This window comes from Vipera berus (genome assembly GCF_964194415.1).
Source record: "Vipera berus genome assembly, chromosome: 15".
NCBI lineage: Eukaryota > Metazoa > Chordata > Lepidosauria > Squamata > Viperidae > Vipera > Vipera berus.
Genome location: NC_138218.1, coordinates 2701673 through 2715085, shown reverse-complemented (window position 1 = coordinate 2715085; position 13413 = coordinate 2701673). Strand labels below are relative to the sequence as shown.

Genomic DNA, 13413 nt, shown 5'->3' with positions numbered 1-13413 from the left:
TTGCAGAGGCAGTTTGGCATCACCGCTGCAGAGGCAATTGCAATTCGCCAGCAGTGTCCAACCTGCAGCCAACAAGCAACTGCTGTTCAACTGCCAGACAAAGTGCTGTGGATCCCCGGTCGTCTTGTTCGTCCGTATCATGCCTCCACAAACACAACTGCAGAACCCATTAAAGATGACAGCATGGTTTGTGACTTTTTTCAGCTTTGTTCTAACACCACTGACTGACGCCACTAAAACGCAATTCTATCTGAAAGCTTACCCCAGACGTCAAGTTTTGCCGCCTACTCAGCCTGCAGTATTTCATTGTGCCTCCACTTCACCAGCTATCCCATCCCGTTCTTTACAATGGCTCACACCTTTGACATTGGTTCCAGTCAAAAATGACTCCTTTCACACTGTTTTTATTCAAGACTCAGTGCTAACCTTGATTCTTTTTCCACCCGTGATCAATCAAACCGCCAACTATTGGTGTTTTGGCTATGACATCGTTGATAATTTTGAACATTATTGGATAGGGGTTCGAGTCATTTGGCAGCCACATCCTCGTCCCTCTTGGTCCCCACACCATGGGGTGATACTTGGCCCTACCTTTGTTTATGGACATACTGGAGATATTGTTTATTTTCATTGTTCAGATCACTCTCAACCTTATTGCCCCATTGCATGGACCCAGAAGGAACAACCTGTTGTTAACAACGAGTCTATGGTCATTTACCATCATCATCCATGTCGAGTTTTGCTTCAACTTATTGTTAGCCCCAGGACCACTGGCTTCTATTACTGTCAAGGTTTCAGTAGAGGACGCCAATTTAAAGACTGGGTAGAACTTGCTTCCATTGATAACTTTGCTAAACCTCCCCTCTCCCAGGACTTGTTCGTTTACACGCATTGTTATAAGACCAAGGCAGGACAGATGAACACGTATAAAGTTTTGTCCCGGCGTCGACGTTCTACTAATACTCAGACTGAGGGACAATGTGAACTCTGTATGGTTACCACCAAGCTAGGTACAGCAATAACCAAAACATTGATTTTTCATACTCAATTACCCATTTAGCAAAAGAAAGTGCTAAATCAAGAACTTATATTATGCAAAATCGATTGGCCCTGGACTATCTCTTAGCAAAAGAAGGGGGGGTATGTGGAAAATTTAATCTTACAAATTGTTGTATTGAAATTGATAACAGTGGGAAAGTGATTCAGGAGATCACAGACAAAATGATTAAAGTAGCTCATGTTCCTGTTCAAACATGGAATGGTTTTAACTTTCAGGAATTATTGGGCTCCTGGTTTCCCAAATTACCTGGTTTGCAAGCTATTGTAGCTTTAATTAGTATGATTGCTTTAGGATGTATTATTTTGCCTTGTATTTTACCTATTTTTGTTAGAACTATATCCAATAGCATTTCATTTATAGCAGAACAACGTGCCATCAAGCATGTAAATGCCTTGTGGGAAAGAAAATATCAGTTATTGCCTCAAGAAGACCTTGAGTCAGATACTACAGACCGCGCCATTGAAAAGGCCTCCTTAGTATTAGACACAGATGGCGAGGAGGGCCAAAAGAAAGCCCTATGTTTAGCAACGGAATGCACATCTCTGTCCTCCTGGGCCCACATTGACTGCTCCTTAGAGTCCCTTGGGTCAAAAACAAAAAAGGAGGAGATGTAGGAAACCTGTGATATTTCCACGTTAGGCTCACATAAAATGGCGCAGGTCTGGCTCAGGGCAGAGACAAGTTTCGTTTCTGTTCGTAAGTTGCAGTTTACCAGAAATCAGATGACCTTGCTACGTGCAGACGGACAATCCCGTTGGAACACTTACAAGAAAGTAACACATACAAGAAAGTTACAGGAACAAAGACATTCCATACAGGGCTATAGCTGAAATGTAACCATTGCATAGCTGAAATGTAACCATTAGATAACTGCTTGTTGCTTGTGCGTTGCTTGTATCTCAGTAAAAGAGAGCTTGGGACTTCGGTCTTGGCCCTCATCCCGAGAACGCTCAAAGAGACGTGTCCTCATTTATTGGCAAGTTCATGAGGAGCCCGCCGGGTGCGAAAAACCCGCAGAAAGCGCTTCAGTCAGACGGGACACCTTTATAGTCATCAAAGGATCCACTTAGGGGAGAAACCGCATAAACACCTGGAGTGTGGAAAGAGATTCAGTGAGAGGAGAACAGATGGAAGACTCAGGAGTCCCGAGAGAATCCAGGAGGGAGGAGAGAAATATCAGTGCCCGGAATGTGGAAAATTCTTTCAATTTAATGGAAACCTTAAAGCACATCTAAGAACCCACACTGGAGACAAACCACATAAATGTCTGGAGTGTGGAAAGAGCTTCAGTCAGAGGGGAACTCTTTATAGTCATCAAAAAATTCACGCTGGAGAGAAACCACATAAATGCCCGGATTGTGCAAAATCCTTCCAAAGAAATGTAGATCTTAAAATCCATCTAACAATCCACACTGGAGAAAAACCATATAAATGCCTGGAATGTGGAAAGAGCTTCAGTCAGACAGGACACCTTTATAGACATCAAAGAATTCACACTGGAGAGAAACCGCATAAACACCTGGAGTGTGAAAAGAGATTCAGTGAGAGGAGAACAGATGGAAGACTCGGGAGTCCCGAGAGAATCCAGGAGGCAGGAAAGAAATATCAGTGCCTGGAATGTGGAAAATCCTTCAGAATGAATTGCCATCTTGAAAGGCATTTAAGAATCCACACAGGAGATAAACCACATAAATGCCTGGAGTGTGGAAAAAGCTTCAGTCAGAGGGGAAACCTTTATACTCACCAAAAAATTTACACTGGAGAGAAACAGCATAAATGCCTGGAGTGTGGAAAGAGCTTCAGTCTGAGGGGCAGCCTTAATATACATTAAAGGATCCACACTGGAGAAAAACCATATGAATGCCTGGAGTGTGGAAAGAGCTTCAGTCTGAGGGGCAATTTTTATTATCATCAAAGAATCCATACAGGTAAATGCCACCTCATCCTTTGTGTGTCAACATTTTACTGTTCCCTTTACTGCTACTCTCTGATGATTCTGCTATTCTGTGATGCCTAATAGTTGAATTTGAATCTTACACACTTTTCAAGGGGTATGTAATCTTATGAGTAGAAGTGTCTTTAGCTCACATGGTGTAACAAGATGGTGGGTTTGTTGTCACTATGACTTTTGGTGGGGGAATGAAGGGAGGCTCAGCCAATCTCAATGTATATATGGTTGTACTTTCACAATAAAGGTTCATTCATTATTCATACACTCTTTTCAAGGGGTACGTAATCTTATGAGTAGAAGTGTATTCATTTCCACAAACCCTTATCACAATTTCTTCTCATTGGTGACATTTCATTTTGAGATTCAGAAGCTGCTACTGGAATGTCCTGAAGAAAATTAGCAATATCCATTGTGCCCACGGTTCTTTCCATGGGCCTGGAAATCAGAGTGTTCTCCTGGGTTAATTTTCCCCTTGAAATTGGACTCTTGCCTCTTCCGTACCTTTTAGCACACTCCCTCCTTCCACACAGAGAACAAACTGCACTCTTGGTTATTACTGAGTCAATTACTGAGTCAATTTTCCCTTTTCTCTCCTTATAACCTTTGCCTCCTGTGAAGACCTGTGTTTTGCAGGAATACAGTCCTTGCTGAGGGCCAAGCAATGGGTTTCTTGCACTTGGTTGCACTTTCTTATAACTTTTAATATTTTTATGATAACCTGGTAATATCTAGGTGCTTGTGACTTTCTAACTGCAAAACAAGGCACTCTCAGGCTGAATAGCAAAGGACTTTTTCAATTGTACATGCTAAAGTTTCAGCTGGCCGAAATGGTATCTTTTCACAACAGATTTCTGTGGCTCATGATGCTCAGGATCCCTTTTCCCATGCGAACATTCTCCTTTGAATACAATGGATTTAAATGGTTATGTTACTGTATTATGGGATGTTTAATTTACTGTCCACATTTCTGATTAACAGGATTTCTTCCGTCCAATCAACTGTTATTTTGTGCTTTTTCTACTGTATGTGTCCTGTGCTCCTCTTTTCATTAAGGGAAACCTCCTTGTGAGATTAATAAGTCGCCTTTAAATGATCTTCTAATTTGAACAAGTGTGCCGTGGCACAATCTAGGTGTCTGACCTACCTCAATTGGTTCCTTTAGGAAGGAAAGATCCTCAACTTCATCAGATTGAAGCAAAAGGTGCCTGTAGTAGAAACCAATTCTGGTCCAATTTCCTATCCCTCGTGGGTGGGCGGGGCTGGTCCTGGTGAAAGGGAAGCCTGGTGGCTGCAATCTCTCCCCCCCTTCACCCTTTTCTGAGCGGAGGAAGGAAAGAGATGAGAAGTGAGGGAACAAGGGAAGAAGGAAAAGCACCTTGGTAGCATCAATCCTGTATCATTGAGACTTGGGCTCAAAGGAGAAAGCTATTTTATGTTCTCTTTTGTCGCAGACAGGACTTTATTGGCAGTCCAAGTTAACATTGGTATTCTTGAATTGTGAGCTCTTTAGGAAAGTGTCCCCTCCTTGTGTGTTGCAAAGAGACACTTCCAGTGGTAAAAACATTTTCCTTTGCTATATTTGCAGTCTGAATTAGACCAAGGCAGGGTCCCTACAGGAGAGCCCTTGTAAGGGTTATGTATAAATGTGTAAAAGCAACTAACGTATATCTGCTCCTAAATGCTAAAACTGCTGCACATAAAAATGGAGGAGCTCTGATCAACTATCACAGCCACCATTTTGACCGTTTTGCTGTACTGTTGTCTGTGGACGTCCCCACTAAATGCAAGCACTGGATAAACTGAACCTGGTTTGTTCTCGGTCTTTTAAGTGGCCACAGACTACCAGCCAAAGTGGCATTTGATCACAAGGCAAGAAGGCCTAGAGAAATGTTTCCCCTTTTGCCTTTCAGCATCCTTTCAGCAATGGGGAGGGAGGAAGATTATAAAGAGAGGTAGGGACGAGAGAAGTCCTGCCTTAGCACTTAACTTAGCACTTAACCACAAGCAGCCATGCTGCCAATTCCTTGTACCTTCCTCCTGACCTCTCCTGGTGGTCTCCCATCCAATTGCCAAGGACAGCAAGCCAATCAGCAGCAGCCTTGAAGAGGAGGTAAGCGCAGCCGGGTGCCCCCCGAGCAGCTAGCATCAGTGGGGGTCCTCTGCATGGCCTGAGAACGACAGCCAGGCTCCTCTGGTGGACAAGGCTATGGTGCTCGCCCTGGTCTTGCCTTCCTCACCTGGAGATAATGGATCCCAGCCCCATCCCTGCCCGGGCCCCCACAGGTGCCTCCCCAACATGAGCAATGTTGAGGTGGCCACCCCCATCCCGGCCCCCCAAGGTCAACCACAACGCTAATGCAGCCCTCAATGAAATTGAGTTTGACACCCCTCCTCTAGAGTATGTTGGGCAGACTACCTGGGCAGGTGGTTGCGAGGCGTTAATCTGGGGAGACCCAGCACCCCACCTCCTTGGCAGGAAGGCAGGCTAGGAGCGGCCCTTCAAAGGGCTGAGCATCTCGGGGAGGGCCAGTAGATGGCGCAAAGTCTGGTACTTTGTTGCCCCCTGATGGCCGGTAGTGGAGCTGCTGCTCTGATCTAATTCCATCTCAAGAACCCTGAAGACTTTGGCACAGTACTGTAAGGATGGCAGTTGGGTCCTTCAAAGCGCTCCCCTGACCTCTCTGGCGGTTCCTCGGCAGGTGCAAGGGCCCTTGGACCATGGGGGCCGAAAGGGAGTGGCTGGTGCGGAGAGAAATATCTCCATAGTCCCCATCTGTGGCTTCCTGGCCAAGAATAGCTTTATTTGCCTAAAGTCACTTGCATCAGCTATATTATATGCCTAGGCAGAAAAGAAGTTTTCAGTGCCAGAGAAATGCTGTTCTCCAATTTCCGCTGCCTTCTATCAAGTGCCAGGAACACTGGTGGTATGTTCGTGGCCCCTGAGGTTTTTTTTTTCATATAGACAAATCCAAGATTGCTCTCCACCACCACCACCCTTGCTGGATACGCTGGGAAAAGTTCCTTCTTTACCCAGGAAACCAGTTCCACCAACCTGCTCTGCAGCTTCCAAGCAACAGCCTGGCTGACCTGATCAGGTGTCAGGACCCACCCTGATCCACATCTTAGGAAAGAACTCTTGGAGACAGGATTGTCCAATCAGGAACTTTTACTAAAGCATGATTGACAGTGGATAATCTAGACTGAATCTAGAAACTGTCTCGCAGGTCGATAGTGGTTTCTACTGCAGATATGCAAGACAGGATCTGCGAAAAGTATTTCTAAAAAGTGTTTCTATCACATAGCCATGATAGCGTAATGCTGGCGGCACCCTCAGGAAATTGCTAACTTGGGCTGGTTCTCTGACCTGGATGGGAAAAGCTAAGCATGCTGTCCTTTGCTCCCCATCACCAGGTTTTGATGCTTCAGCTGCTGAAGCTGAAATTAGTTCCTGGGAACAGTTCAGGGTTAAACATTGGCTGTTAGTGAAGACAAATTCAAATTCAGAGTAGAACTGGAAGGGACCTTGGAGGCCTCTGCTCATGCAGGAGACTCTATGAGATTTCAGGCAACTGGTTGTCCAATCTCTTCTTTAAACCTTCCAGTGTTGCAGCATTGACAGCTTCTGGTGGCAGGTAGTTCCACTGCTTAATTCTTCTCCCTGTCAGGAAATTCCTCCCTCCTCCCCGCTGGCTTTCCCTCCGTCCTGCTTCTCCCGCCTTCGGGGGGCTTCGGGGACGAGCCCGGCTCCCTCCTCCTCGGGGCGCCCCCCAGATACGGGAAGGCTGCTCTCCCGCCTCCCCCGCCCTTCTCCCCATCTGCTCCCACCCCCGCGCGGGAGGGGGGCTGCCTGGGGGCCGCGGGGGGGCCTGGCCGGAGCCCCCCCAACTCCCCCCGCCCTGCCTGGGGAGAGACTTCGCTACTACGCAGGCGCCATGTAGCTGATGGATGGAAGGAGGACGCCGATTGGTCGCTCTGGCGACGGCGGCTATTGGCAGGAGGACTCGTAGGGGCGGTCCCTTCAAGCGAAAGAGGAAGAGCAACCAGCAAAAGGGCGCGCAGGGAACTCTCGCCTCCACTTCCGGGAACGAATCGAACTGAGGCGCTTAATTGACTCGGCCGCGGACTGGCTCGGAGCCAGGTAGGGCGCAAGGGATGCCGGGAGTCGCAGTCCGAGCTCTTCTCTGGCGGAGAAAGGGGGGAGGGGGGAGCCCGAGGCCTGGTCTGGCGGGAGGGGCGCTGGGAGGGAGGCCTGCCCGGAAAGTCTCACTGAGAGGCCGAGGCTTCGGCCTTGGTTCCCGGGCGGGACTGGGACTCCCCTCTGGGGAAGGGACGAAGCCGTGACCCGCCTCTCCCCCTTCGCCCCTGCAGGACTTCGGGCGAGCCCGGCGGAGGAAGGAAGGAAGGAGGCCCCGCGGAGCAGCCCCGGGAGGAGACGGCGGGGAAGGCGCGGAAGGGATGGGCCGAAGGGGACTCCGGGAAAGGAGGCCGCCTGTAGGGCGAAGCGGGGAGCAGGAAACGGGCGGAGATCCCGAGACGGGCCTGGAGGGCGGAGGGTCCCTCAGAAAAGGCGGGAGACGCGGGAAACGCCTCACAATCCAGGAAGGAGGAAAGAAATATCGGTGCCCGGAATGTGGAAAATCCTTCAAAACAAATACAATTCTTAAAAACCATCTAAGAATCCATACTGGAGTGAGACCGTATGAATGCCCGGAGTGTGGAAAGAGCTTCACTCGGACGGGACACCTTTATACACATCAAAGGATCCACACTGGAGAGAAACCACATAAATGCCTGGAGTGTGGAAAGAGCTTCAGTCTGAGGGGACACCTTTATAGCCATCAAAGAATCCACACAGGAGAAAAACCATTTAAATGCCTGGAGTGTGGAAAGGGCTTCAGTCACAGGGGAAACCTTTATACACATCAAAGGATCCACTCAGGAGAAAAACCATTTAAATGCCTGGAGTGTGGAAAGAGCTTCAGTCGGAGGGGACACCTTTATACACATCAAAGGATCCACTCAGGAGAGAAACCACATAAATGCCTGGAATGTGGAAAGAGCTTCAGTGTGAGGGAAAAACTTTATAATCATCAAAGAATTCACACTGGAGAAAAACCACATGAATGCCTGCAGTGTGGAAAGAGCTTCAGTCTGAGGGGAAACCTTTATACACATCAAAGGATCCACTCAGGAGAAAAACCATTTAAATGCCTGGAGTGTGGAAACAGCTTCAGTCGGAGGGGACACCTTTATACACATCACAGGATCCACTCAGGAGAGAAACCACATAAATGCCTGGAATGTGGAAAGAGCTTCAGTGTGAGGGGAAAACTTTATAATCATCAAAGAATTCACACTGGAGAAAACCCACATGAATGCCTGCAGTGTGGAAAGAGCTTCAGTCGGAGGGGAAGCCTTTATATACATCAAAGGATCCACTCAGGAGAGAAACCACATAAATGCCTGGAGTGTGGAAAGACCTTCACTCAGAGGGGAAGCCTTTATGTACATCAAAGGATCCACTCAGGAGAGAAACCACATAAATGCCTGGAGTGTGGAAAGAGCTTCAGTCGGAGGGGAAGCCTTTATGTACATCAAAGGATCCACTCGAGAGAAACCACATAAATGCCTGGAGTGTCGAAATTGCTTCAGTCGGAGGAGCAACCTTTATGTACATCAAAGGATCCATTCAGGGGGAAAAGAGCTTTACTGAAAATAGGGGTCTTCGTAGACATCAAAGAATTCACACAGGAGAGAAACCATATGTCTAGAGTTTGGAAGGTGTGAACACTTACCCTTCATTGCCACCTCATCCTTTGTGTTTCACCATTTTACTGTTCCCTTTATTGCTACTCTGTTTAATGATTTTGCTATTCTGCGATGTCTAATAGTTGAATTTGAATCTTACACACTTTTCAAAGGGGTACTTAATCTTATGAGTAGAAGTCTATTCAATTCCACAAACCCGTATCACAATTTCTTCAAATTGGTGAGATTTCATTTTGAGATTCAGAAGCTTCTACTGGAATGTTCTGAAGAAACTTAGCAATTTCCATTGTGCCCACGGTTCTTTCCATGGGCCTTGAAATCAGACCCTTCTGGGTTAATTTTCCCCTTGAAATAGGACTCTCGCCTCTTCTGTACCTTTTGGCACACTCCCTCCTTCCACACAGAGAACAAACCACTCTTATTACTGAATCAGTTAATTATTACTGAATCAATTAATGAGTCAATTTACCCTGGTCTCTCCTTATGCGGGCCATTACCTTTGCCTCCTCTGAAGACCTCTGTGTTGCAGGAATACAGTCCTTGCTGAAGGCCAAGCAACGGGTTTCTTGAACTTGGTTGTGCTTTCTTGTAACTTTAATATTTTTATGATAACCTTGTAATATTCTAGGTGCCTGTAACTTTCTAACTGCAAAACAAGGCACTCTCTCAGGCTGAATAGCAAAGGACTTTTTCATTTGTACATGCTAAAGTTTCAGCTGGCCGAAATGGTAACTTTTCACAACAGATTTCTGTGGCTCATGATGCTCATGATCCCTTTTCCCATGCGAACGTTCTTCTAATACATTGTTTTAAATGGTTATGTTATGTTATGGGATATTTAACTTACTGTCCACGTTTCTGATTAACAGGATTTCTTCTGTCCAATCAACTGTTCTTTTGTACTTTTTCTACTGTTTGTGTCCTGTGCTCTTTTCATTAAGAGAAACCTCCTTGTGAGATTAATGTTGCCTTTAAATGATCTTCTAATTTGAACAAGTGTGCCGTGTCACAATCTAGGTGTCTGACCTACCCCAACTTGGACCCTTACGAAGGAAAGACCCTCAACTTCATCAGACTGAAGCAAAAGGTGCCTCTGGTGGAAACCAGTTCTGGGCTTCTGTGGTCTTTGTCACCTGTCATTTCCCACCTTCCTTTTTCCCATCACGTAGAAACATATTTTCCATTTGTCTAAATACAGCCCTGGGAGACACTAGATTGAGATTTGATAAAAAGTTACCCCTACTTTTTGCTTCAACAGGTGGACTCGACCATTCACCTTGTCCTCTGAAACTTAATAATAGTAATAAAGTTGGAAGGGACCTTGCAGGTCACCTAGTCCAGACAGGAAACCCTATACCATTTCAGACAAATGGCTGTGTAAAGTATTTGAGGGACTCAAACTGGGCAAAGTATTTATGCTGGTGGTTGACTGGAGCAGAACCAGGTGGAAGAATTCTTGGTCTGTTTTGTGTCTGCCATCTGTATTTTTATGAGGGGGCAGTTTCTGGCTCCTTATCTCTCCTTCAGGAAAGGTTTCAGCTGGAACCAGGATTGCCACCAAGATGGCAGCCCAAGGCATCTCGGCTCAGCCCAGGTCAACCAGACACTGATGTACAACCTGGTTGCGTCCATCAAAGTCAGAACCCGCCTTAGATCCACAGGGCAGCCCTGGAACCAGCAACGTTTGTCCCTGGGTGCAGTGGAGTCTGGTGACCCTGCTGACTATCTTGCCCCACAGGCTTACTTCACCCAGGGTGCTGGCCATCTCCTGTGTGCACAGCCTGTTGGCCGGGTGGCTCGCTGGTTCCAGGGCTGCCCCGTGAATCCAAGGCTGAGCTTGTTCTGGCTTTGATGGACGCAACCAGGTTGCAGATCAGCGCCACCCCCCACCAGCACCTCCATGGTCCCCTCGCTGAACTAGCCTTGCAGCCACGAGGCTTCCCTTTCACCAGAACCAGCCCCGCCCACCCACGAGGCATAGCGACGGCCAGTGGCAGCATGGAGACCGGTAGCACTGCCAATTTCTCTGTCCCCTCCTATCACCGAGCATATCTGGGCTGCTGGGCTCCCGAGGGCCGGCAGGTGGCGCCAACAGCTGTCCTTTGCTACCGCCTGATGGCCGGTGGGGTAGTTGCACCAAAGACCTCAGTGGGTCCCTCAATCTTCGTTGGCGCTTCCTGCAGCCCGGGCGTCGTGGGGGCCGGAGCTGGAAGGCCGCCCGGGCGGCGAGGGCAAGTGGAGCTGCCTTCATCGTCCACGACCGCAGTGGAGAAGACCTGTGAATGGAAGTGCTGGAAGGCAACATCTTTGTGCCGGGCGGAAGCACTGCAAGTGCCATCTTTGCAGCAGGCGGAAGCAAAAGTTAACTGAGCTCGCTGTCGCATTGTTTGCAGCTGGCGGAACAGAGCAAGGCTCCTGGTACCCTCTGCAGGCGGTCAGCAGGAAAAGGAAAGGGATGAACTGGGCAATCGCCTAGATTAGAACTATGGCCCTTTTTTGACTTGTGGACTTCAAGTCCCAGAATTCCTCAGCCAGCCAAATACTGTCCATGCTGGCTCAGGAATTCTGCGAGCGGAAGTCCACAAATAATAAAAAGAGCATCGTTCCTCACCTCTGACATACAGCAACCTAAAGGGGGACGCAGCAGTACCCAAGGTTCTGTTCATGTGACCTGCTTCCTCACTCCTGGCTTTGCACATCCAGACCCCTGGCATTGTTTAACAGGCTTTGTGTGTGTGTGTGTGTGTGTGTGTGTGTGTGTGTGTGTGTGTGTGTGTGTAGAAAACTTTGATTTATAATACATGATGTGTTTGGTTTATAATACATGTGTAGGTGAATTTTTCCCATGTAATTTTGGAAGATGGGCAATCCTCCGGGTGTAACAAAAGAAGTCATACCTAAATAAATGGGCACATCCCCCAAATTCCCTGCCCTTGGATATCCCAGAAAGCTACTTTTGAACATCCCTGAGTGGATCCTGGCTTCTCTGTTAGGTATGCGGGATACAATCTGTGAAAACTATTTCTAGGGTGGCTTATCATCATGGAGTCGTGGTATGTAGAGATGGAGGTCAAGAATATGAAGGGACGTGCGCAGCAAACTGCCTGTCTTAGTATCTTATTCCCATGTTCTAATGCCTCCTTAAGTATCACCAGCTGCCTGCAATTAGTGCAGGTTCGCATCCCACCAGGCTCAAGGTTGACTCAGCCTTCCATCCTTTTGCTGTGCTTAATTTCCTGTTTGTTAACACTGTATAAATACAATAAACTCTGCGTAGGCAGACAGACATATTTGGGACACCCTGCTTGACTGGTCTTTGAATCCCACATTTTGGCACCCTGAACAGGGACCTATAAATCTTTAAAAACAAACAAAAAGAGATTTGGAATAGGAACCTCCCTCCGGGGGAGCAACTTTCAACGTATTTACCTTCGTCTGGAATAGAACCCAAAGGTACCTTCGTCCTACGGGACCCCTCCGAGGTAAGTATGGGTTGCAATCTATCTCTCCAACAGCAGCAGCAAGTAGAGGAACTTACCTTCCTGCTACCAAAGTCAGGCCTTAAAACACCCGTGGCAGAGTTAAAGAAACTCATAGGAGAGAGAGGGAAACATTGTCCTTTGTATCTGGAGCGCAGGACGCTCCATTTACAGGACTGGGTAAAGATAGGGCATACTTTACATCTTGAACCCCGGGCTCCAGTTGAGATATTACATCTATGGAAAAATTTGGCTCTGATGCTTTGGCAGGACAGCAATTGACCACGACACCTCCACCTAATTATGATCAAATAAAAAATTTTCCTCCAGTGTTGTCTTTAATTGGACCTTCAGCTCCTCATGAAGAGGTTAATTCTTCTGCTTCTTCACAGTCATTGTATACCCCCAAGAGGCAAATTTTAAAGGAACAATTAGCAAAAGTGTGTGTGTGTGGGGAAATGTAGAAGAAATTGCTGACGGGTCTGGTCCCTTTGTTCCAGTTCATGTTGCAGTTCTTTTACCAGCTGCTACTTTACAAATTTCTTACCAAGCATTTGGAAAAGTATCTGTTTCTGGCAAACCTCATCAAGCCTTCTCTAACATCAGGCAGAAGGCTACTGAGCCGTATCCTGATTTTGTTATCAGATTACAGGATATCGGAACAGCCTTTTATCAAACCAATTTATTGGCAGCCGCTTTATCACAAGGCAGCAAGCCCCAAGGAAAGTGTTATAACTGTCTTCTGTCTTAACCTGGCTCTTTGGACTATTTGATTCTTTTGTCGGAGGTGAGGACACCTCCCACTTCACACCTACAAAAGATCCCAGGTTCAATTTTCCTTTTAGTCTTTCCCCACTGTCTTTTGAAGTTGGTGGGATAAATTGTAAGTAACCATAAATGTTCCTCTCCTTTTAATAAAAAGGGGAGGCCTGTTTTGGCCTCAAACTCCAAATTGATGTGTGTTTTGTTTTGTTATATATATCTCTGTACATTTGGAACATTAAGCTTGGACTTGGAATGGTGAGAAAAATGGGGGATGGTTAAAGGGCCCTATAATCACTTCCTGATTTTCTCAATTCTGGCAGGACAAGCCATATGTCTAAATGAATGTTGTTTTACTAGTATCTGTGTATGTATGTCTGTTTATGTTGTTC

The 13413-nt window shown here is 46.9% G+C and overlaps 1 protein-coding gene and 1 long non-coding RNA gene across 2 annotated transcripts; one reads left to right on the top strand and one right to left on the bottom strand.

Moving 5' to 3' along the window:
• Positions 1-1172: 1172 nt before the first annotated feature.
• On the bottom strand, positions 1173-5072 carry LOC308674723. Its single transcript, XR_014027951.1, has 3 exons — positions 5042-5072; positions 4156-4328; positions 1173-2150 (listed from the first exon to the last, which is right to left on the bottom strand). It is a non-coding gene; the product is annotated as an uncharacterized lncRNA (long non-coding RNA).
• Positions 5073-7109: 2037 nt separating this feature from the next.
• Positions 7110-9776, top strand: LOC308675037 (uncharacterized protein). Its single transcript, XM_081339989.1, has 2 exons — positions 7110-7149; positions 7380-9776. The coding sequence occupies exon 2, from the start codon at positions 7467-7469 to the stop codon at positions 8634-8636; it is 1170 nt and encodes a 389-aa protein (XP_081196115.1). The 5' UTR covers positions 7110-7149; positions 7380-7466; the 3' UTR covers positions 8637-9776.
• Positions 9777-13413: the final 3637 nt, after the last annotated feature.